The 27,235-nt window shown below is 30.8% G+C and overlaps 1 protein-coding gene across 6 annotated transcripts in view; it reads right to left on the minus strand.

Moving 5' to 3' along the window:
- LOC126772158 (uncharacterized) overlaps nt 1-27,235 on the minus strand; it is an 86,942-nt gene that overhangs the window by 20,567 nt on the left and 39,140 nt on the right. The window contains exon 1 of one of the 6 annotated variants that reach the window (XM_050492355.1): nt 14,956-15,251. The exons of 4 other annotated variants lie outside the window; for them this stretch is intronic. Coding sequence is in view for 1 of the 2 variants with exons in the window: in XM_050492354.1 (XP_050348311.1) it covers nt 7,542-7,574 (33 nt within the window). In the remaining variant the exon portion in view is untranslated. Of the gene's footprint in view, nt 1-7,541; nt 7,590-14,955; nt 15,252-27,235 lie in introns of those variants that run through there. One more of the 6 variants, XM_050492354.1, reaches the window with a different exon arrangement.

The following is a 27,235-nucleotide window of genomic DNA, read 5'->3' on the forward strand; positions in this document are numbered from 1 at the left end:
TAAATAAAAATATTTTGATGTACCTTAAGGCGTCTGCTTAGTTTTTATATAATATATACAATATTTTGCAAAAGCCGTGAACCTCTGACATTAAAGATGATATCATTTCACCTGCTCGTCGAATATGGCGATTTGATATTTTATTTTATTCAAAAAACCGGTGAATACGGGCAAGATGTGTCATTAAAGACGTTTAGTTTTAGTAAGACTCAAAACTGTTTTTTTTTTAAATAATACTCTTTTGTAACTGCACTTAATATGATTGTTAAAATACTTACATGTTTATTTTGTACACTGGTAATATTTAACAGATAATTTATTGTTAGCCGAATAGAATACTATTTTTTCTTAAAAAATGTTTATATTTTTTATTAAACATTATATAAAATACATAATTAATATAATTATTTCATTCGATTTTTTTATTTCAGATTTTTAACAAATTTTATAGATTTCGTTTGTTTTCTGAACCTCATAAATCGTAGGATTTTAGTTTGAGATTTCATCGCCTTAGGACCATTTAAGGATTTGTAGTTAATTACTCGTTGAGTGCCGCGCCCTCAATCGTTTATTGGAGATTTAATCTATGAATCAGATATGACTCACGCGTTATGCAATATTTTAAATGTCACCTGTCACTTGTTGCGTTTAATAGTGTTTATTTAATCAGTAGGCGCCGTATTTGGCGATTATTAAAATATGTTATAACATTTGTTTAACTTGTTTAATGTTGTTGTTATAGAAATATAAAACTTAGTAACAGAAAATATAATTATTAAGTTTAATAACATAATGATTAAGGTAAACTTAATTTATTCTTTCTCTTTTCTGCCAAACTTTAAACGATTATTTGAACGATGTTATTAAAATAAAGTTCACCGTTATTTTTCAATGGTAACATTAAAATTCATGTTGCATTTTATGTACACACAAATGACGTTTACGATCCTTTGCTATTTAAAGGCGGGAATTTATCTTATGCATAATATAAACATTGGGATTTGAATCTAGGCACAGTTTCCAATAAACACTTTTTATTAGTTATTTTACATAAGGTTAGTGGACTCTCCAAAAATAAAGCCCGTATTTTTTTTAATCTGTGGCTCAGAAAATTTTTTACCTGTTGCACGAATTGGTATTGTCTTTTGATCTTAGCTTTGAGAAGTTGTAAATATTATTTAGGATTTTATAAATACTTTATATTATCGTATTTTGGTCGTATAAATCATAATATTTTAGTTTTAAGTAATCCTTAATTAATTGCAAGATATTATGTTAATTTTATAAGGTGAAATATAGAAATGTGTATATATTCACTAGTCAATTTTAATTTTTTATTTTAATGTATAGGTAACATAACATAAACATTCATTATTGATAATAATTAGCATTCAATTATTTATTTGTACGTTAAAATTTTCAATGACGAATTGCAAAACTTCGTTAATCATTCACTCACTCATTCAATCGTTACGCGTTAACAATCTTTATAATATTCTTATATTATATGTATAAAGTATTAAGTTTTACCTAAAAATAAAGATCTCCATAAAAACCTTTAATTCACGCAAATATTTCACTTCACTCGAAGTCACTTCAGACTAAATTATTTAAGACAGTAACTATTGAAATCAACCGAATTGTTTATTTTTCTTTAAAGTGCAGCCCGAAGCTTCGTCTTTCTTTCAGTATTAGACCCAGATACCTCACCTGGACCATTAAGGGGACGGCGATACACGCTCAGTCGAGGGGTGTTTTCCCTCAGAGGACCTTCCCCCAACAGCCTACTGACATAGGAAGGCATCCTGTGGTATCGGAGGGCCTCCCTTATCGTCTCGTTTGCCGTATATTAATAAATGGATGGATATTCATTCCCCAAATAAGATTTTTTTAAATATATAAGCAAAAAGTTGTTAACAGTTGACTAGACAGTTTTCTTAGAAAAGTTGCCTAGACATGTTTTTAAGAAAAAATGCCCCGTTTACAGAAAATTACCCGTCTATACCGTAACTCTGTCTGTCTGTCTTTTACGCTTTCAAAGCTTAACCATCAGATTTTTATGAAATTTGGTACGAAGTAAGCTTTAACTCCAAGAAAGGACATAGGCTAAATTTTTATACCCAACACATAGGGGAGATCCCCTCCCCTTAACACGCGGGAGAATTAGTTTATAATAAGTAAATTATATATAAATATAAATTCTATTAATACTTATAATTTATTGATTGCCAGTAGGTAACATAGGGTTTGAATACAATGGGTGTGGTATTGAACATTTGGCTCGCCTACGCCATTGTATTCCTTTGTTTACAAGTCAAACTAACGAATAAAAAACACGTCAAATTTGAAACGCTCAATGAATGAAATTGAATGGATTTGTTTATTCAGTTCATTTGTTTTTTTTTTATTGGTTAACTTTTATATATATTACATATGCATTATTTATTCTAATATTATAGATGCGAAATGAAATCCCTCTATGTATTTTTACCTCATAACAAGTGTCATTAATCCGATAGCAGGTAACGCTTGGATATTTATATAGCTTGGAAACTAAAATATAAACTACAAAATTAGTGAACTTAAAAAAAAATCATGTATAAAAAAAGTACTTTTTTAAATCCATTTTTTTTAAATATTTATGTAACATCAGTTTGCATAATGAGTTACATTAAATAATAAATATGAACATAATGAATAAGATATTGTACTTCATAAAATCGGTTCAGAAGTATAGAAGCTATGCCCGAAAGTATATAGTATATAAAAAAATTTTTAAAAACGAATTAAGAACCTCCTCCTACTTTGAAATCAGTTAATTTTTTTTTTATTTGGCATTAGGAGCAATAACGATACTTTGTAAAAATTACTAAAATTCTTAGAACTAAAAAATACATTACAGGTATAAATGTAGTATGTAATGTTTGAAACAATATATAACTTTTGCAACATGTAACATGACACATTAAGTACATTTCAACTACATTCATTGCATAATAAATATTTAAAAAAACACGTAACGAACCGGACATGTCAAACTAATAAAAATGACTCATACACCTTAGAATACAGATATATTATTAAATATATTTTAAATATAATGAAATATACTAGAAAACGTGTTAAGAATTATAGGGAGTTGGTCGCAAAAAAAATTTTTGGCTACGCAAAATCTGAGAATTGACGGGAATCGCAATATATAAAATATATAATATCAAAAATATATTATCAAAACCAAATGTTTATTACATTGAACTTTTCTAGGTAGAAAGGCTTCGTGAAAGCTCATCTGATAGTCTACCGCCAAAAAGCAATAATTAGTATTGCTTTTATTAGTTTGGCGGTTGTGTTCCGGCTTGAAAGGTGAGTGAGCCAGTGTAACAACAGGCACAAGGGACATAAGATCTTTGTTCCCACGGTTAGTGGCGCATTGCGATGTAAGGAATGGTTAATATTTCTTACATCGTCAATGTCTATGGGCAGTAGTGACCATTTAATAGCAGGTGGCTCATTTGCCCGTCCGCCTTCCTATAACATAAAAACAATCTTAACGAAACTTTCACAAATATTATATAATACTTTTTTAATTTTTTTTTATCGTTATATAAAATATTCAATTAAAATTAATTAAATAATTTATAGTGACAGTAGACGAAATAAAAAACACAGCCAATTTATGTTCTCCGTATATAGGCAGTAGGTTTTTTGTTTCATTTTTTAACATCTAAATGCGCTGCGAGCAAGCAAATTGTTCATAATGCCAAATTCTTTTTAAAAACTGGACTTCAAAACATCTGTCCTATTTGTTTTGATGTATACATGTTTTCAATATGACTTTTGAGCTAATATCTTAGAGTAATAACAGATTATTTATCTCGCGGTACATTATGTCGGAATTTCGCCACATGTACAGTATATATGTACCAATCAGCTGTGGAAACGCGGGATGGAATAATACTAAGTAGTTTTATTAATATTAGTTTTCACCCAGTAGTCGAAATTTTACTTTAATCATTATTAAACATATGAAGATAACATGTTCAAATTTAATTTGAATATTGTTTCGACTCTTATTTTCAATTTCTAAAGTTCTTCAACAAGAGGACACTTAGGAGAAAAAAGGTACTGAACTGCTTTTCCTTTGTCTATTTATAAATTAATATCATTATTAAATAAAGTTAGTTTGACTTAACTACCTAACATTTCAATAATAAATACTGGAATTAAATAACGTATATAAATATTTTAATAATAACTATCAACATTTGAAATATTATAATATGTTTAGTCATTTTATTAAAACTATCAGCGATTTTATGTCATAAAAATAAAACTTTAAAATATTCAGATCAAGGTTTGAGACAGGTCTTTAATTTATTGACGTCGGTCCACTTAAAAAACAGATATAATTATATATGTATTTTAGCTAAATAAAATATGGTTACCGCAATCAATGTCACTTGAATTATTTCACTTTGTAAATAGCGTTTTTTTTAACACACATTCATGTGCTGAAAAAGAGGGTCACCTAGAAAACTTTCCGAGAGCTTTGAAAATTGGTACTTAAATAGAATTAACTTACTTGTGCCGCTATATTGGGAAACGCAAACATTTTTAGACAATTTGGACTAATTTCACATTGATAATTATAGTTAAGTATTAAATTAAAGTAGTTGAAATGTCTTTAATTTATTTTGTATAAATTATTGTACGTATTTTTTTGTAAAATGTAGCTACTCCGTGATATTACGAAACGGAATGGACTGTATTATAACTGGCTTGTACCTTCTGCCATTATTTTACTTGACATGCAAAAGAATCATTATTAAAAATTAAATATTGGATATATTATATTTTTCTCATAAATTAAAGAAACAAAGGTTAATATTATAACTAGTTATAATTTGTGGATTTGTCCCTGTGCTTTTTCTGGGGTATAAAGTAGTCTGTATCCGGTCGATAAAACTAAAACTATGCAGAATATGATTAATGTGAAAGAAGGACAAACACACTCGCATTTATAATATTAGAAGAAATGTTAGCTGAACATTATTTCCAAATAGCACTTACTTATAACCGCAATTCAGTGTTACACAAACCGATCTACGCTAAGCCTTACAATAAAAAGTTTTGAAGTCGAATTTAAGAAACCAGAGAATGTGTTATTTAACCAAGTCATGCATTTAGTGACATCATGATGTAGGAACTTGAGGTAAACAAGGTCGGCGCACTTTTTATTATCTGTTCAGGTAGAACTCGGAACGATATTTATGTTATGTTAGATTATATTGTGTCTTTTACGTGATTAGGGAACGTTATAAAAACGGTGAGGAGTAGGTAGTAAACTGTTCGAAGGTATACTTATATTTGTTACTTTTAAAAAGATAAACATTGGATCCTTTAAAGTTGGAGTTGCCTTTTTAGCACGTTCAGTTCAAGAAGAATAAGAAAGAGTTTACTTGAGACACGGCATTAAAATATAAAAACATAAAGGTTTATTTAACAATTAAAAGCACATAGCATATTAACAAAAAGAAACAAAAACCATTAAATATTACTAATTAATGAATAATTACTAATTAATAATGCTTGTAAAAGTGTACTTAAAGAGTAAAATAAATTTCGATACTTATTTGATTATTAGCTTTTAAGTTTGCAAATTCGGAAGTCCCGGGTTGGAATCCAGAGCGTGCTAATAAAAATGTTACTCTGACTTAAAATTCTCACTAGTTAACAGTGTAACACTAGCTACCGTGCTTCGGAAAACCGTTGGTTCTGCGTCTGATCCAGCCGCGTCGGATAGCCATCCCATTAGCACTACGAGAGGAAAAGATATTAAAATGCATTTGCCTTTATTTGCTGTAATGGCCTGTGCTTGTTGGCTTCTGTTAACATTCAGAATGGGTTTGGATGACATCATCGTCATACATTGATTTCTATTTATGGAAAGTTTTTTTCTGTTTGATTATATGCATATATAAATACCAGAACAACATTAATATTTAACGCTTCGGGTTGTCAGTTTGTATGCTTTTGTCAAATGTTTCCATATATTGTTTTTTACTTAGTTGGAATTGATGAATGATTTATTGTTTGTGAATCTGTTTTTTGTATACCTATATAACTATTATATACTAATACTAGCCGCCTGCTCCATATCATACGGGTAAAATGAGGATTTTGAAGTGTGTAATGTGTGTATCTGTGCGTTCGTGGAGTCATTGCTCCTAAACTGATGAACCGATTTTGATTTAATTTTATTGTTGTTTGAAAAGCGACTTGATCTAGAAAGTTCTTTGCTATAACGATTTCCGTTTCATTTATCAAGGAATGCTCGACATATCTGTAAAGTGATTTCGACGCATCCGCTTCGGACTGATGAGAACAGAATTTTCGAAACATGAGCGTATCACTAACAACATCATTCGAATTATATTACAAGACACAAACAAAATATTTATAAAAAAAAAAAAAAAATCAAGGAATTTCTGAAAAGAAGCATAACTGGTTTCGATGTAAAGCAATCGTTGACTATGATATAAAATCTAGCCAGATCGCGTTACAAAGAGTCGTGAGACGATAACGGCAACTAAAAACTGGTTGCTGCGACCTATTTGGTTACGATTCACATGCGCCCGCGCAGCGACCCGTCGATGTGACGCTTGTGTGATTTTTAGCTTGTTTCAATATTTATTGACCTTTTTAATATCATCTTACATAGTCAAAATATTTAAGCTACTTGATGTAAATAATACAGATGTAGGTTCATGCATTTTTGTTAGATATCTTATATTTTTAGTCAGGAGGAACTTAAGAGATTAATTTAAATGAATCTATACACTATACTAATAATATAATAATGTCCTCCAGACCGATTTCGGCCACGGCGGCCAATCTCAAGAGGGATTAGCCAACTACGCAGGAGATATTATAGTGCACAAGTGTGTGCAAACACAGGTACACTCGCTATTTCCTAACTCTCATAATCCGATGGGACGACCACTTGACACGACCGGAAAGAGTTCAGGCGCAGGACCAACGGCTTTACGTGCTTTCCAAGGCACGGGATTGTACACACTTCCAACTTCCAGACTCCGGGCTCCTACTGAGAATTTTCTGACTGAAAAAACCCAATAACTTTTTATTGGCCCGACCTGGGAATTGAACCCAGGACCTGCAGATCTGCGGCCTCACATCAAGCCACTAGACCAAGGAGGCAGTCAAACTATACTAATATTATAAATGTGAAAGTAGCTCCGTCTGTTTGTTAGGCTTTCACGACTAAATAACTGAACTTATTTTGATGAAATATGGTATTCATCAAGTTTGAACCCTAAGAAAGGACATAGGCTATTTATTTATACATAACACCTGTTATCTATAACATCCGAAGCCGCGGACATCAACAAGTAATAAATAAAAGCTTAAGGTAATTTAGCCATACGCTAGGACAAAAATATAGATTTAAAAAAAAATACGAATAATATTGTGACATTAAAGATAATGAGATATAAAATAGAAAGATGAAAATAAAAACTTACATTATCATTTCCAAAACAGCTCTTAAAAACCATAATCACTCTATACAAATCACACACCAACTTAGTCTATTCGTTTTTTTATTATAAGAATTGTCTTTAAAGAATTATAACTGGCTGAAAAACCAAAAAGTTTTATTGTCCAAAAAGTTTATATAATATTAACAACACAGTAGGTACCTAAGGACTTGTCCTCGATACCGATAAACATATTAGCGATCAATCAGTGATTTCTAGGCATGAATCACGGTTACTTCACGATATGTTTCTTTGAAAATGACACTTTGTTCTGTACTAAACAATTATGATTTAATTGAGATTAGATTGATATGTTGGCGATATTACAATACAGATATAATCTGCAGTTCAGTTTTCTTATTGGTTGCTTTTTTTTAATTATCTTATTATTTTTCAATTTGAAATTGGAATTTATTGTTATTAGTCTTATATATATAAGTCGAGATGGCCCAGTGGTAAGAACGCGTGAATCTTAACCGATGAACGTGGGTTCAAACCCGGACAAGCACCTCTGAATTTTCATGTGCTTAATTTCTGTTTATAATTCATCTCGTGCTTTTCGGTGAAGGAAAACATCGTGAGGAAACCTGCATGTGTCTAATTTCACCGAAATTCTGCCACATGTGTATTCCACCAACCCGCATTGGAGCAGCGTGGTGGAATAAGCTCCAAACCTTCTCCTCAAACGGGAGAGGAGGCCTTAGCCCAGCAGTGGGACATTTACAGGCTGTTACTGATATATATATATATAAATCTCACTGCCTCGTTGGTATAGTGGTTAGATATAGTTGTACGTTGAAAGTGTGTACATTCCCGTGCCTCGGAAAGCAAGTAAAGCCGTTGGTCCTGCGCCTGAACTCTTTCCGGTCGTGTCGGATTGCCGTGACATCGGGTTATGAGAGTTAGAGAATAGAGTTGAGATTGGCCGCCGTAGCCGAAATCGGTCTAGAGGATTATTATTATATAAAAGAAATTTTGAAGTCTGATAATGGTTGTGTGTCTTTGTGTTTGTGTGTGTTAGTATATTCATGCATCTTCTTTTCGTCTCGTATATATATTTAAACCAATATTACCTATTATCGATTCCAAAATCCAAACGTTCTTATTCCGCGAATAATGATCATATTTTTGCAATATTATTAAATGCAATTAAGATAAGATAAATTGCAAATTTTTTTCTATTAAAGAAAATGTATACTGTGTGTTTAGGGAATTGAAAAGTAAATAGATTCATAAAAATTATAGACAAATCCTATGTCATTTTATTTTCATAATTAATTCGTTAGTAGATGATGACATTTTTAATTATAATCAATGGATATTCTACCATGGAATTAAAGCGTAATTAGTTTGTTAAGCTAGATAAATAAATATTTGCTCTGTATATGATATAGCACAATGTGTATATATAAAAATGGTCATTATATATTTTATTGATTAATCATATTGTATAATCATTGTGTATTATTATTCATAATAATTATACATACATAATTATGACATAATATAACATATGTCCATGTAATTAAATAATAAATAAGTATATAACATTATTACAAAGCTATAATTATTGAATCTAAAAATGTAATTACTTAAATGAATGTGTAAAAGGTGTAAAAAATATTATCATTACCATTGATAAGAAAAACGTCATTCAATAAAAATAAAAGTTTTTTTTTTATTAATAGTTTCGTCGTGAAATTGATGATTCAAATAAAATCAAAAACATATATTTCGATACTAATTGGATATGATTTAATCATAAAAAGTAAATATTAGTATATTATATTATTGATATCGATAGTAAGTATGCGCAAATATTATAAATTAATATAATAAATAAGATGAGAGTCCCTGATACGATAAATTTGTTATCAGGCAAGATAAAAAATGTTTAATAAATAAATACAAACTTTTAATAATTATTTAAACACAATAAAATATATGTAAATAAACTTATCAGTGTTAAAAATATAAACACAAGAATTGACAGAAGAGCCATGAGTTTAAAATAAACTAACCTAACGCTTATTTTTTTAATGTAAAAAAGCGATGAGTAATATTTTTCGAACGTCGTAACATTCTGGTTCTTAAAGATTGGCAGCCCTAGCTTCCTCGTTTAGTATTTCCCAATCACATAGTTGAGTTTGGCAACCCTATGCACCCGCCCAAAGTGCAGAGCATTTATTTATAAATACCTACATTTAGACTATTATTAGACAAAAGTTACTGACCCCATGCTACTACCGAACTACTAAATCAACAGTATTGAGTTTTACGTGGCGTTATATTGTATTTCGTGTTTACCTTTCGTTTTAATGACTGTACGTATATGCCTGAAGTTCCTTTGGGTTTATAAATATCGTAAAATTAAACATAAGTATTATAAGGTATAGAGTATGTAAAGTATGAAAGGTGTACACACCCCTAGTTTTATATCTGTTACGTGTGATATTTGTATATGAAATTCCATGGGTAGTAACAATTTTTTTTAAATTATTTTTATATCAGAAAATAAAGTACAGTTGTCTATGGCCAGTAGAAATCGATTTTTTTTTTATATGCCCCGGGATGGCAAATGACTCTACTCCATCTCATGGTAAGTGGTAGTAGAGTCCAAACGCGACGACGGCCAGTACAGTCGGGAAGAATGTTCTGTACTAGCCTGTGTATTAATATATAATATAATATGATAACATATTTACCAGTATGTAGCCTATTTGCACCATTTTCATTAATTATTTTCTATAAAAAAAACTTATGCTTAATTTTAACGTGTGTCTTATGTTATAAATACAAATTCAATTAAAAACCGACGTAACTTTAAATTGATATAAAAGTTGAAAATGTCTTTGAATAGAAGATATTTTGTAACTATTGAAAAAAACTAAAATTTAAATTCCGCTAAGCGAAGCGGGTGGTCTACAGACGGTAAAACCATTCCTGGCTGATATTTATGGTTCTTGAAGACTGATAACATCGACAATGTTTGCCTAACTAGACAGTTAATTGGATGACTTTAACGGAAGCACGTTCTGCATTTAGTTACGGCTATTATGAACAGCACCTGATCATTATTAACTCTATGAGTGGCCATCTAATCCCGTTCACTCGTTTAATTTTTTACCCGACTACGACGATGCCAAAAGGAGGGTTACGATTTCAGCACGTATCTTTAACTAAGCCTATAATAGTCTGACAAATGAGGTAATATTCGAAGCGTCTTGTTCGGCCTGTGATTATAGGTTATGTAGCTGTTACGTCATACTAAATTCAATATGGCGCCTACTTAAGGACAATAGTATTGTATTAAAAAAATTTGAAATGTTTCTATGTGTGAAATGGAAATGTAATATTAGTAATAAATAATTGAATACATCGGGCTTTTGATGTATATTATCTTTATTTTTTTGAATATTTATAAGCCTTTAATAAATACAAACGAAAATTAAAAATAATTACCGTACGAATCGTGACAGCGTGGAATTAATTCATATTAATATTATGTTTATTTATTGTATTACTAGGCATCACAATCTATGTTTCAGGATTAAAAACTTTTTACGTCGTAAAGTCCAAATGGCTACTTCATGACTCGAAATGTGTGACAGTTGACGTTTCTAAGTTTTACAACTTATTTTTTTATAAATAGTTACATATGTACATCTAAAGCGAAGGTGACCACTTAACATCACATAACCCATTTGTTCGTCTGCATGCAACGTCCATTTTTTTATTATGCTTGCAAGTTCCAACTTACAACTTAGAGTGGCGAACTTGAACTTTGTTTTAAATAATAAATCAACCGAGGTATGTCCGAGCACGTACAAAACAATGACTTTGTCCCGTCAATAGGGCCTTGTAGGATCGGACAATAGGGCACCGGACAATGCCTGGGAATGTATATAAATGAAATATGTATGTACGTCCAAGACGTTTCGAATTGATGAAAATATAATTTGGCAAAATATACTATTGCTTTTTTTATTTCACGTATTATGACATTAATAATTTAACAAATTATATATTATTTATTTTGTAGTTACGAAATTCCTATATTTAAATTTAGAATTCCTATATTTAAAAATAGAATAAGAAGAAACAGAGCAATTTTATCGAATGTATGCATCAGTTTGTATTGTTATTTTTCTATGATATATTTTTATTTATTTTATTTATACAACCAAAATGCTCGTTTCAATTTTTTGCCAAAAATCGATTTTATTTTCATTCAAATATACTTTTATTAGTATTTTTTAACAGGTATCTATATAAGCGGAAAGTTCATTCTAACGAAAATAACCTTTAAAAAAAACTATTTTTATTCAAAATATTAATATAAATTATATACAAAAATATTTATAATAAATGAATTATTGAACAGTTATTTATAATTCATCAAGCTGTACCGTTAGTTTCTTCGATGTTGTTAAAATAAAAAAAAAATACAAAATATAACTGATCGTTAAAGCACGTGTAAACAAAGAGTAGCTGATGGGTATCAGCTTTTTACGTTAGTGTAGATATTTTAAAATATATCTAAATTAGATAAGTGTCAATGTTCGAGGAAGGGAATATCTTTTCACACTGGGACCATTCTCATCTGTCGGCGATGTTTGACGTATGTCTTCCATATGTCACAATTCCCAAGCAAGATATATCAACGGTTACTTCATTTATCGTTTTCAAGTGCTAAGTTCACACATGGTTTTTTTTTTCTTTTATGGTTTTTAGTATTGCTAAAGCGCTTTTGTTTGATTTATTGTGATTGTTCAAAACGAAATGAAAGTGGTATTTATTGGGTATTAGATGTAATGTTTGTTAAACATGCTACACATAATGTTTGTAACATCTTATCTCGGAAATCAATGTCCGCATTTTGTTGGAACGTTCGTAGTTTTCTTTGATTTGATATTTTTACATATATTGGTATGTGTAAAAATAAACAAACTCAAAATGGGTACTCTTTATTCAAGTACACTTTTACAAGCCCATTGTTTAAAAATTTAATTAATTTGTGGATTATTTCGAGAAAACCAGACAAAAAATTAAAATACATAATATATATGATTAATAAATACACCTGCAATTAAATTTGTATATCCTATATGAGAATGAACGAAGACTAAACTCCACGGTTTTCATCATCAATATATGAAGAAAAATCGCTTTAATAGCGATGGAAAATAATTTGACCATTTTTTGAATTCGGTGACCCAAAGCATTACTTAATACAAAAAGAAATTTTCACCTTTCGTATATTGAATTTTCTCTATCATATCATTTCTAAACGAAAAATATTCTATACGTTTTAAATTATTTGAAATTAGAACTCGTTATCACGATAAATAAACAGTTTAATTGATCGAAACGAACCAACAGTTCGTTGTTATCAAACAGCGCAAGTGTCTGTCGATGGCGTAATATGTATGTTAATTTTGTAACATTACGAAGCTGTTTGCGCGGAACCAATAAGTAAAAGCTAATAAAATCAAAAAGACAAGGCATTACCAATGAATGATATTTTCTTTAAAGCGATAACTTTGATTGATATTAAATTGTAAAATAAAGTTCGTGGGATGTAATAAGAGTAATATTATTTTTGGTGTTGGAGAGTAATAAAGTTATACGTATAATAAATTAATTATTAAGGTAGTAAATTAAAAAAAAAAATAGAACATTAGCAATTCCCTTTTTAAGGCAATTACTATAATTCATATTTAACAATTATGCGTAAATCTTAAGTATAATACAAAACATTACCTACCAAGTTCTAAATTAAAAAAGCGCGTAAATTACGATTTCTTTACAGTCTATATAAACGACAATAAATTACAATGACGTAAAAACAATTGACCTTTACCTAAAATGATTTGGATCATTAGTTTAAGAAAAAAAAGGGATTATATATTTACGATTTGATGAATGAATTTAAGATATTTTAAACGAAAATACATTTTGCAAGAATAAAATTTGTTAAAACATATTTATTTTATTCACATTTATGACAGCTTGACTTCAATCCTCCTTGGAAAATTTCGGGTTCTTCATCATACCATAGAAGTTAGAAGACACTTAAGTCCTAGATTAAAAATTTATATCATTTCGAGTGTCTATGGTTTGGGATGGAATACGTATTAAGATATATTTCTTTACGAATGTGTTTTTTTTAATGAGTCGGTTACTACGTGACTCACGAACATATTTCTTATGGATATGATTTCATTGCCAATATTCATTATTCATTTATTCAAGATCTATTAGTCTCGTTATTACATATACATGATATAAGTATATACGATATGTTTCAATAGAAATCATAACACAGTATTTTTTAATCTGGTTATGAAAGTATTGTTTTATCTGTGATAGACGTACATATCAAATTAAAAAAATACATCCAATCAAAGGTATGTATATAAAAACTCCTTGTTAATCGAATACAATTATAATAATAACATAAAGTACAAAATTTTAAGGGCCATTATGGCTCATGGTTTGTCATCTTATATAGAATACTCCATGCGAATTGCTAATAGCTCTGCAATGTTATGCTCTACAAACAAATAAAAGTTCTTGGTCAATTATGTATTTATACTACAATGCTATTCCATTTGAGCCGAGATGGCTGTCGTTAGAACACGTGAATCTGAACCAAAGAATGGGGGTACAAGCCCTCGCAAGCTCTTCATTTTCATGTGCTTAATTTGTACATCTCGTGTTCGGCTGTGAAGAAAAATATCATGAGGAAACCTACATGTGTCGTTAATTTTTTTTAATTTATTACTTTACACATTTTTTCCACCAAACCTTCTCCAAAAGGAGGAGTGGAATTTGCCCAGCAGTGGGACATTTACAAGTTGTTACTTTTACTTACTAGTACATCATTTCATGATACTTATATTCAAACTTTGCAAAAATAAAAAATAACTTTGTACTAAGTCAAGATTATGTCAAAAGAGTCAGATAAGTATTTTTTATCTGTAATATATGAGAGCAAATAGATTGCAAGATAAGCAAGATTCAAGAATATCTTTAGATAATGATATACGTAAGATATTCTGAACAAAAATGATTTACGTGACGCTGCACGACAATTGTCAATAAAAAATCTTTATTAGTTTTTCATTCACTCTGCGTCTGCAATTAATACATTAACGTAAAAGCTTGCTTAAAAAACAAACTGCGTTCGCAAATAACTAAAGTTACGGCTTTATCAATAAATTTTATTACTTATATTTCAATTAAAGTCTATAAATCAGATTTGGATAGCTTTAACGTTCGCAACGGTTGATTTAAATTATAATATAAAGCCAGTTTTATGTGTAATCAAGCCTTTACAGTGTGACATTGTTTTGTATCTTAGCTTTTTAATTACAAATTATATGTTAATATTCACCTTATTGCTGTTCGCATTCCTGACACATCCTTATAATAATAAGAAGCTCCGAATGAATATTTAAAAACTTTCAGTCCAGTGAAAGTACCCTCGGCGTTTCTTCGAATTACGCACACAAAACACAACACACTTTTGCACTTATATACACGGGTTCACCAGAACAGAGTTCGTTTCGGCTTGTGACGTCACTTGTTATAATTTCTCATTGATCGGTTTATTGTGGAGACAATAGTGATCGTCACGAGACCGATGTTTTTTTCACTAACGCGCGAGTACGAACGTCCGATTCGTTACGATGCGCGTACGCAAGTGAGTGGCGGTGCGGAGCCGGAGCAGCTGAGACAGAATATTACCAGTCACACGCACGATTCCCTTACAGGAGTCGTAGTTCTTATAAAGTTAAATAACAGCTCTCAAACAATTTTATAATATAACATTAATTTTTTACTTAATTATGTAAATATATACATGTTGAGCATTTTTTGATAAATTACGTAAGTGGAACATTTTATAAAACATTATAATATTAGGATCGAACGAACGAAACGAAATATGAAAACGTAACGGCTTTCTTTTTTAATAAATATTGAAATATTATATAATAACGTGGGTTGGTGTGATTAATAACACGCCTCTTACCAATAAAATTGGGAACCATTAGGTTACAATATATAGCAACACTTGATGTGCGGGCGCAATGCGGCGTTGCGCCCGTCGGAATGCAATCTTCCTTGCTCTGTCGAACACGCATATGTTTTCTCCGCTTCCATCTCACTCGCTCACATTTATGAATGGCTGCGGTTGTGCTATGGAGTTGTTCTCAATACTCTTGGATTTATTTGTCTGTTTTTGCTCGGTCAAAGGTTCACTGTTTACTTGGGCTTATTGCTTTAAGGGAGCGATGCATTGTTTTTATAAATTAACGTCTAAAAGTATTGTTACCAGATATTATGGTTAGTTAAGATAATGATAAATTTGTTTAACATGTAATACACATATATGTAAGTCATTTGTTAACAACATTGATTTATTTTTCGGTCAGAAAATCAGAATTGCGATTTAATTAGGAGATGCTGCGTTCTACTTTTACTATTTTGAAACTGGAAATGTTTACAGACGTACATCTGTATAATGAGCGACTGAGCGTGGATATTTTTTTCTAAAGACACAGATAATCTTATAAAAAGTTTATTGTTGAAGTATGTATATGTATAATGTACTAAAAAATGAAACATTTAAATAATTTAGTTTAGTTTTATTTCTCTCTATGTTCCGTTATTCTGAAATTATAATAGCTATAGCACTCATCATGTATTCTACCGCCAACCATCAATATTAAGCATTATTGTGTTCCGTTTTGCAGGGTAAGTGAGCCAGTATAACTACCGGGCAGTGTAATGAGGGCCATAAGGTATTAGTTCCTAAGGTTCATGACGCATTAGCGATGAAGAAATGATTAATATTTCTTACATCGCAAATGTCTATGGGCTGTGGTGCCACATACCATCACGTAAAAAATAAATGAAAAAAGCGCTAATCCTCTGGAGTCCTGACATGGTAACACAATTTAAGAAGAATTCCATTTCTATATATTCTTACATACTGGCATATTTTCCTCATAAATTCCAAATGTAATTTTCTACACAACATAATAATAATGGACGTTAGAATAACGCTTTAGGCGGACATTTTTATCTTCAATAGTAATTACCTTCGTATTGGGCCGTTCGCTGAATGAGATAGCATCTTAAACAGAAGTCACGTTTTTCTTACCGTTACATTGCTACACGGGCGGTTTGCACAAGAAATGCTGTTTAAATCTTATATCGTTATTATTTTGTTTGAACGTCACTTTATTACGAAACTGTTGAAAGAAATTATTAAGTAATTATCAGAAGTCGTTTGTCAGTTATATCATTTTATACGCTTTAAATTATATTATATGGTTAGAGGAATTAATTGTTTTTTCTACGATTTTTTTTTTCATTTAGTATATCATGTAGGTACTTCTTAAGTATACTTCAAGAAAATTTGTGGGAAAATCATGTCTCAAATTTTTGTTGGCTTTAATTATTACCACCAGTGCTCGGTGGCTGGGTTTTGTGCCGTCTTATTGAGGTACCATCCACTCATCAATAATTCTACAGCCAAATAGCAATACTTCGTGTGTTACAAGCACAAGGGATATAATATTTTAATCATCTTTGATTAGCGGCGTATGAAGAGATTTGTGCTTCTTATAGTGCCGGCGACTATGACTGAAAGGCTAATTTCTCAAAAGCGAACAGATTTAATTAATTCTACTAACAAATTGTCTTTTTATCGCAATCGAATCAAAACGTAATCGTTGCCCAATTATCGACTATTGGTATTAAAGTTAACACTTAAGTTTGCGTTTGACACACCGGTATTGGTCCCCTGTCCTTTTAATTTATCAGTACGTACAATGTATGGTATTTAAATAATAGCATAAAACGATGTTCGTTTTCCTAACACCGATATATATTATTCAGTGCAGACGTCATTGATGTTAATCTCACACATGTTGAAGACAACTGGAGGAAGTTGCGAGGCATTGCTTAACAGATGTGAGCGAACAATGCTCTGACGGTCTCTTAGGGGATATGGATTCAGCAATCGTTTTTGGTTTACAAAACAATTAGTTCGTGTAACATAAAACACTATTATCTTACGACTGATTTTTTTAATTCAAAATTTATATTAACGTTTCCGGTTTCATTAACGGTATTTATCGAGGAGTCGGCGATGTTTTGTGACGATGAGAAAAGCACTGCCGGATATGTGTCGAGAATTCCAAATAATAACCTGAATAATTGCGGAAATGTTAATAATAACGATTTTAAATGTCTAGACTGATACGAACATACGAGAAGATTATTTGTTAATTAAATAATTTAAGTAACGTTATAAATTAAATTGGTACATTAATATTATAGCTTTAATATATTTAGTTATATTTGAAAATAACAAAGTATGTTTTATTTTAATATTCTAGTTATTTATTTGCTTGGTATTCCAGCAATAAACTTACATACCTTATTATATTAAGTATTATATAAAATGTAATTAAAACTGAAATAAATGAAATGAAATGAGATGAAATCATTTAAATTGTATTTTGTAAGTTTCATTTGTTTAAAATTACTTTTGTAGTATAGTAGTCAAGGTTGTTATTTATTTGCAGTACATTCAATTCTTTTAAAATTATAAAGTTCCTGCTCGTTCGCTTCGTTTAATGGATTCAATGAAAGATTCATTCACTAATTTATGTCGAGACAGTTGCAAAATTAAAAGTTTTTTTTATAACTTAATTAATTGCATAACTTTCATTGAATTCGTAAGACATTAATTTAATATGCCTATTTTAAATAAACTTTTACTTATTCTATGTATTATAAATATTAAAAAAAATCGCCCAGAGGATTGGTATTGCGATTCAATGCTGCTAGCATTGTTGCTGCCATTCCATGCGGTCATTATTTGCTCAGTTTTTAAATTTTTTTTAAAGTGTATGTTTTGTATTTTTACATAAAAATAATATTTAATTATTTAAAATCAATAACCTAATTAAATTATTATATTATACAATAATATAGTAACTACCAAAATTTTGACCGTCATTTTACAAGATGAATGAAATCTACAGCTGTTATCGGTGTGGGATGTAGAGTATATTAGATTGTATTGTGAGCGGTCGCCGGCATCAAAAGCTCAAAATATAAGCTCAATTTGTCGGGTGGTGTTAAATTCTAGCAAGATAACCCACACATAATACTTTTAATAAACCAAATAATATTGTTTTTATTTAGTCATCAAGTATTAAAAAAATATGTTTAAAAAATAATGTTAGATTCAATACAGTTTAAGAATGCGAAAAACGAAACGCATAAATTGCTTGTATAGTGATAGTAAAATATTTAACAAAATATGAAGTTACGTTTAAAAAAAAATACATTTCTAGTCATAACAAGCTACGGTCTGCGGATACGATTCGGCAAACATGCTCACTCATACCAGGGGCGTGTCGGGTTTCACTGAATATTTGTACAGCTTTCAACGAAACAGCATAAAATCTGACACCGTCGGTCTTAACAGAGCGTAACCGATTTGTTTACGTTGAATAAATCTGCGAATAGTAATGAATACTGTTATATTATTTATAAATATAGAGCAATGAATGCACTTTTAATTCTTATAGCTTAAATTATAATTTGAACACGAGCAGGCTCGAGAGGATAGAAGATCTTTTTTTGTATGGTATTCAAGTTAATCCACTAGCACTCAGTGCAGCGTCATAAGCTCCACACCTTTTCCTGCAGAGTTTACCTTTGTCTAGGCCCAAAAATGGGATATTAATGGATTCTTACTATACTATAGGTACCTGATATGTTCACAGGAATTCATAGATTGATCCGGTGTTACTGGTAATAGGTATTTAATTTAATCTTGTAACATGTTTGAAAAGTGCTAGGTTCCTTGAATAAAGTATATTTCGAATTTGTGTTATTCCGTTCAAGGATTGCGAAGAATCTGCAAATTCCCAAGTAGTAACATGATTGATATTTTGCAAATTGTGTGTGTTATTTTTACTCAACCACAGTGCAACGAAATGTAATAAAGTAAACTCATATGCTTAAGGATCTTGCAGAGAGTGTTTGATCTAACAAAAGAGAGTTCTACCAAATTCATTTCCGAAAACAACTTGGGCTTAACATACAAATACATTACAAAATACTTTCAACAAGTATATACTTTCTACAAACATAAATATCGTGTTAAAAAACGTGACACTAAAAGGTGAAAACACATTTATCATCAGTGATATTCGATGTAGGCATCGTAATTTCGTAAGATATTTTGGTGGCTTATTTAGCTTTAGAGTGTCGCAGGCAAGACGCCTTGTTAAAGTTATATCAATTATCATGGAACGCAGGGTAACAAAGTAATTTGTCTCACTGCGGGTTCCCTTCGGCTTCTATAAATTTAACAATTGACTGACGTGAATGACCTTTCCATTGCAAGTACTTAGAATTACGTCTGCAGTGTGGTCTAAAGGATATTATTAAATTTATTGGTTTTAAAATTACTTGCATGATTAGTTTTGATATTATATACGCAAGAGTTAATGAACTCGCTCAATGATATAAAACACCGATTACAAATATCGTAGACTTATAAAAAACGATGTCTTATTAGATTTTTGATGACGTCACCACATAAATACAATCATTTGATCAAAACCAGTTTGCAATAGGTTTTTGATAGTTAGTAGTTTATTTTTGTTCGAAACAAGGATCAGACTTTTCCAAAAGTAAAGTTGTGTGTTAATGAATTTCTCGCATATGAACATTTTAAATTCTTATTTATATATTAGTCTTCTATGATATATATCTTAGTTAGGCTTGGTCTACATTGTGGAACAAAAAGTTTTTATTATAATATTTTAGTGTAACATTGGATTGAAAAAAGTTTAAATAATTGTGAGCTTAGAATTTACTCTAAACCCAATCTAAATCGAAAGTCTTTCTCATTTTAAGGACTTCGAAAGCTATGAGACATAAATTTTACCAGAGCTATGTTGTTTTAACAGTTACAAATTTAAACAGTAACAGTAACAGCCTGTGAATGTCCCACTGCTGGGCCTTAGCCTCCCCTTCTTTTTTGAGGAGAAGGTTTGGAGCTTATTCCACCACGCTGCTTCAATGCGGGTTGGTGGAATACACATGTGACAGAATTTCAGTGAAATTTGACACATGCAGGTTTCCTCACGATGTTTTCCTTCACCATCAAGCACGAGATGAATTATAAACACAAATTAAGCACATGAAAATTCATTGCTGCTTGCCTGGGTATGAACCCACGATCATCGTTTAACATTCACGCGTTCTAACCACTGGGTCATCTCGGCTCTAAAATTGAAATGAGTACATTTTATTATCTTCATAGACAAATTATTATATATGTCACATTACATATGTATGTCTTCCTTCCTATTTAGCATACTGCACCGAACGTTAAGTTTTTCAAAGCAATTTTGAGAATTAATGCCATTACATTAACGCAGTATATTGGTGAACTAGGACGTGTTAAATGGTTACCGTTAAACCGCAGTTAGCTGTGATTCTAATGTGTATGCTTTTATCATAACCGTCTCGTAAATCTAGTTCTTAATGCTCCGATTTTCGTTGATGTTTTGTCTTTGTCAGGTGGTATGTACTAGAATAGTATATATATATATATATATATATATATATATACAACGTATACAACGGTATATATATATATATATATACCGTTGTATTACTTCTTCATCAACTAAATGAGATGTCGAACACAATTTATCTTCTTTCGTATATTGAATAGTGTATTGTATAGTGAAATCTTCACTAATATGTTGTAGTTTAATTATTTAATTTAATATTTTTTTAATTGTACTAAATAGACGATTGTCCGAGATAAATTTTGTTTGAAATATTTTAGAAAGTTTCGAATTATGATTGACAAAAGCGAAATCCGGTATAAGATGTAAGCTTATGAAAAAAATAATTAAATTATAACTTTTTAAAACGTCGAAGTTTACACGAAACGTTTTTACTAAAAAAAATCTAAGAAGGTTATCTTGTTGTCTCTTTTGCACGAACCGTGAACACAAGGTTGTCAAATAATAAAGGAAGTAATATGACGTCTATTATGATTGCATAATATTGACCGCGACGGACGCTGGGAAAAAATGAATCAATTTACTCACTGTACTTTATTGCGACACTTGAAATATTAATTGCATTTGCATCCTGAGTACACTTAAACATTCCGACGGAATATGTCGTACAAATCCATACAAGCATCACTCTCATCGATGAAATTCTGAGACACGTGTAAACACCGATTCAAAGTGGAGCTGTGTGGTGGATTAAGCTCCAAATCTCTAAACGAGAGGAAGACATAGTCTTCCAGAGGGATAAATAGGCTGTTACTTTTCTTAAAAATAATTGTAATTATTAAATGTTTTATCCAAAATAATCATGAATAAAAGAAAAGTAATGTAACGTACACGAAGCAAAAAGAAGAGGTTGTAAAAAGTTTTTAGATTCACAAATAAGAAAGTTTTTCGGTAAAACATGACGCCGTGTTGTGACCTATAAAATCTCATACATTTTATAGGCCGCAACCCGACGTCTAAATTATTTAGAACAAAATAGTGTTTAAAAAATATATTTGAAAATCAAAAGGAATTCTATGATTAGCTTCTCTTTTATTTATAGCTTAAGAAAAACGTTGTGAAATATTAACGTATAGAAAATCTTGTAGATGTTACGAGTATATTGGTTTTAAGGTGACTTTAGCGTTCTATAGTTATAAATAAAATGCTGGACTATCGTTATCATGCGGAAATGATTCGATGAATTTAATTTGAATTTGACACGTGATACGCCCTGAGTCAGGGAGACTCATTGTGGCAGATGAAAGAATTCTCAGGAAACTATTTAGGACTGATGGTGCTTAAGTTGATCGTTCATATGTAAGATCTATGTGGAAGTGATCTTGGTCACGATTGCTCTTAAATTTCATTTACTTGGTGGTATGGCGATTACATATACTACCGCATAACAATATTTAATATTGTTGTGTCCTGGTTTGAAAGGTGAGTCAGTATCGTTACAGGAACTTCTTTATATACTTACGGAGAAATTTAGAACTTCCTTCTTTTTGATGTTGGCTTAAAACAGTAAGCAGTGTTTTCTTGTTTATCGTTGAATGAATATTATTTGTATATTATATAGAAAAAATTATCAAATTGAAATTCATTTGTGCTTTGCTATTACCTGCTTTGACTGGCGATCTTTAGTTAAGTTTCGTAAGGGCTTTGTGCAAGCCCGTCTAGGTAGGTATCACCCACTCATTACGTATTTTACCGCCAAACAGCAAACCATTGGTTATGTAAGGAGTGGTCAATATTTTTTACAGCGCCAATGTCTATGAGCGATTGTGACCTTTTACCATCAGGGTCCATTTGTTCGTCCGCCTACCTATTTAATAAAAGAAGGCTCTTTTTGTTTAAGATTCTACCATTTTCAATTTATGTTCTCATTGCTTGTTTTAATGAGATGATTCGGCATGAAAAGGCATCTTAAAGCATGACGCTGACAAATTTCGCAAATTGTTATCGAAAACTCGTTAGATTTAGCAAAATCGGTCGAGAGTTCAATCACCGGACGTTATATATTTAGTATTTAGCTCTTGTAGAATCCGAGTAACGGGAAACACGAATACTATTACACAGTGGACCCGCATGTGAATAATTTGGAAATAATTCGTCCAAAAATTTCAATTTCGTTAGTTGTACTAGATACTTTTTTTTTTTTTTTTATAGAATAGGAAGGCGGACGAGCATATGGGCCACCTGATGGTAAGTGGTCACCAACGCTCTTAGACATTGGCATTGTAAGAAATGTCAACCATCGCTTACATATCCAATGCGCCACCAACCTTGGGAACTAAGATTTTATGTCCCTTGTGCCTGTAATTACACTGGCTCACTCACCCTTCAAACCGGAACACAACAATATCAAGTATTGCTGTTTTGCGGTAGAATATCTGATGAGTGGGTGGTACCTACCCAGACGAGCTTGCACAAAGCCCTACCACCAGTAAATAGTAATTACATAGAACAGACATGAATTTTATTTTATATGAAGAAAATAACCAAACAAATTATAATTATTAATAAAACCTATACAGGTAATTAATAGGTAAGTAAAGTAAGTAGTTAAAATAACAGCCTGTAAATAAATATTTACACTTCACACAGCTTGACAAAGCCTTCAAATTCTCTGGAGAAGAAAGTTTGTTGTCTATTTGCGCCAAACTGCTCCAATGTGAGTTTATGAATACACTGTTCGAACGAAGTAAATAGGACAAATACATTCCTTATCTTTTTATTTTTTCACAGTTAAGTATGACATAAAAAGTAACAACTAAGCATATGAACCTAAATTATCTTCCACATGATAATAAAAGTAACGGCTATTTTTTAATTCTTCAAGTAAAAGCAAGCAAAATTTGAAAGCAGGCTACAAACTGCCCGTTCGAGAATGTGATCGGTATCTTTTGACATTATCAATCTAATACGAATACTAGTATTTGATAAGACTGTGATTTGTTCCTTAATGGTAGTTTTTATTTGGAATAATATTTTATTAAAAGCATAGCTAGACGCGCAGACGAGCAGACAACACGGGATTTATATCTCTCTAATAAGGCTTATCTCTATTATCATTAAAAAGGTTTTATGTACAAATTATAACAATACAGGAAAAAATATACTAGAAGTTTTACAAATACCTTCCCAAGAATTGTAGAAGAGTCTCGATGGGACCTACGCTAAAAAGCATAAACCTTAAATATCAATCATTTCTAAAATTCTCCTGTAAATTACACAATATGCACAAAGGGCCTTTTGTGCTTATAATGACATTATGTTACTGTTACATGGTTTTATGATCTAGCTTGAATAATTTGAATTATTCAACTTATCAATATTACCATTTTGATTGTAATATACATTCAATTATTGAATGACCGCCTATCTCTAGATTTCCTTACGACCATTCCATTGTCCCTTATATGGAAGGGCTCGTTTGAACTCGTGATAGCGTTTCGATAATAGGCCGTCGTGATCGAGCAATAAAATACTAAAATTAACATTGAAATTAAATCATTGTGAATAATTCCATATAATTTTGCAAAGAACTAAGAACTATAGACTTCAAAATATTGTTATGTATTATTATATATTTGCATGTAATTGATATATGAGAGCGATGTTATCTTATCTAACTAGAAGGTTCTTGTTAAATAATTATACAGAATAGACAAAATATTACTTAATTTTATTTTTATATTATTTCACAGCTTTGTTGTTTTTGTAACCAATTCGCATTGCAACAACGTGATGGAATTCGCAACTAACCTTTTCCTCAAACAGAAGTGTTTATATAAGTGGTAACACCGATGATCTATCATGTCATTGTTGGTATATCTTTGAAAAAGCGTCTTCATATGTACATATATGTATAGCTAAAGGTTCATATATAAAAAATATAACAACGCTATCACTAAATTATTGTATGATGATTTTAATTTCGATAACGTACTTTCGAAATACGTGATGAATTTGAAACAAACTGTAGCTTTCAATAGAGCCAATTAATTATGCAAACAATTATATTTAAATTAATCTTTTGTCCAGTGAAATGTTTTTGTCGAGCACTGGCCTCTCCAAAGTGAATGAGTAACAGCAAAGCACTACTTGGAACAATTCCAAATACAAACTGATTCATTGAACGTAATAGAAATAGAAGGAGTTTGTAAATTTTGAATTATGGCAAAAAACTAGTTTTAACCGCATTCCTCCGGTTGAATTGTAACATTCAATACTTTATTAAATAGAGGATTGTTATAAAATATTAATAGAAAAATAAGAGTTTTTTTTTATTGTAACAGCCTGTTAATGTCCCACTGCTGAGTTAAGGCCTCCTCTCCCTTTTGAGGAGAAGGTTTGGAGCTTATTCCACCACGCTGCTCCAATGCGGGTTGGTAGAATACACATGTGGCAGAATTTCAATGAAATTAGACACATGCAGGTTTCCTCACGATGTTTTCCTTCACCGTTAAGCACGAGATGAATTATAAACACAAATTAAGCACATGAAAATTCAGTGGTGCTTGCCCGGGTTTAACCCACGATCATCGGTTAAGATTCACGCGTTCTTACCACTAGGCCATCTCGGCTTATAAAATAAGAGTGTTATATCGATTTTAATAATAGTTGATAAAAAAATTTTTACTTAATTTCCAGGGCATACGTGTACAATTGTTTATATATGTGATCTCAGTACGTTTAGCATAATAAAACAATGAGAAGAAATATACAACACGTTTTAGGCAATTAAAACGTAACAATCATCGAATTGGAGACCGAAATGTTTACGTTGAAATTCCATTCTTAGAGATATGAAATCCTACATTACCCAATACGATAAAGTGTTTGTAAATATTACTAATGATTTAATAATTAGGTAATTGTGAACATAGAATTAATAATTACGTTTTATTATTTATTTTTTTATAAACTTATTTGTGTTAGCGATCGAAGTCGTTCCGAATAAGGAATGAGGATAAAGTTTATTATAATTATTTATATTTTACAGTCACAGATAAATAAGATTTTTTTATAATTAAAAAAATAAATAATAATATCATGATTTGTAAAGTAGCAATTATTAATTTTAATTTTTATGTATTTCAGGCTTTAATATAAATAACGTAAAGGACTTTTTACTCTTATTAAATTTTTGTTCCGTTCTTATCATGTTTTAGATTTAAGTAGTAACTTAATTGGTATATATGCGATTTTTATTATTATAGATGTAAGAATAAATGTACTATTTGTTTTCCAAATAAAATAAAAAAAATACTAGGAAACATAGTACCTTCTATTGACTTACTCGGTAGTAAGAAGTACGGAGAGTAGTAACAATTATGACACTCATTGTAGTTCTGAAGTCTCAATATATATTGCTCTTCATACGTCTGGTGACGTATTGTAAAGTTGAATTAGCAAGTTACTGTTTTTAACTCTGTAATTGTTGTAATAATATATAAACAGTATATACCTTTGGTTATATGATACCATGATGATGGTGAACCAAGTGTATTCCACTACAGAGCTGTAGTCGATTTCAGAATATATAAACGATTTATATCTTTGGTAACATATTATAAGTAACTAAGTGTGTCCCGTAGATTCACCAATGTTTATGACTGCATTATTATTTCATACACATAATGAAACATGCCTACCGTTTGGCTGACGTTTAAGGTTACTGCTCAGCTCCCTAAGGTTAAGTTATATATCCTATAACCTTCCTCATTAAAGGGGACCATTGAATGTAGAAAGTTTTTTTTTTTAACAGTAACAGCCTGTTAATGTTCCACTGCTAAGGCCTCCTCTCCCTTTTGAGGAGAAGGCTTGGAGCTTATTTCAACACGCTGCTCCAATGCGGGTTGGTAGAATACATATGTGGCAGAATTTCAGTTAAATTAGACACATGCAGGTTTCCTAACGATATATTCCTTCACCGTCAAGCACGATATAAATTATAAACACAAATTAAGCACATGAAAATTCAGTGGTGCTTGCCCGGCTTTGAACCCACGATCATCGGTTAAGATTCACGCGTTCTAAACTCTAAGCCAT

Source organism: Nymphalis io, chromosome 12 (assembly GCF_905147045.1).
Source record: "Nymphalis io chromosome 12, ilAglIoxx1.1, whole genome shotgun sequence".
NCBI classification, from domain to species: Eukaryota; Metazoa; Arthropoda; class Insecta; order Lepidoptera; family Nymphalidae; genus Nymphalis; species Nymphalis io.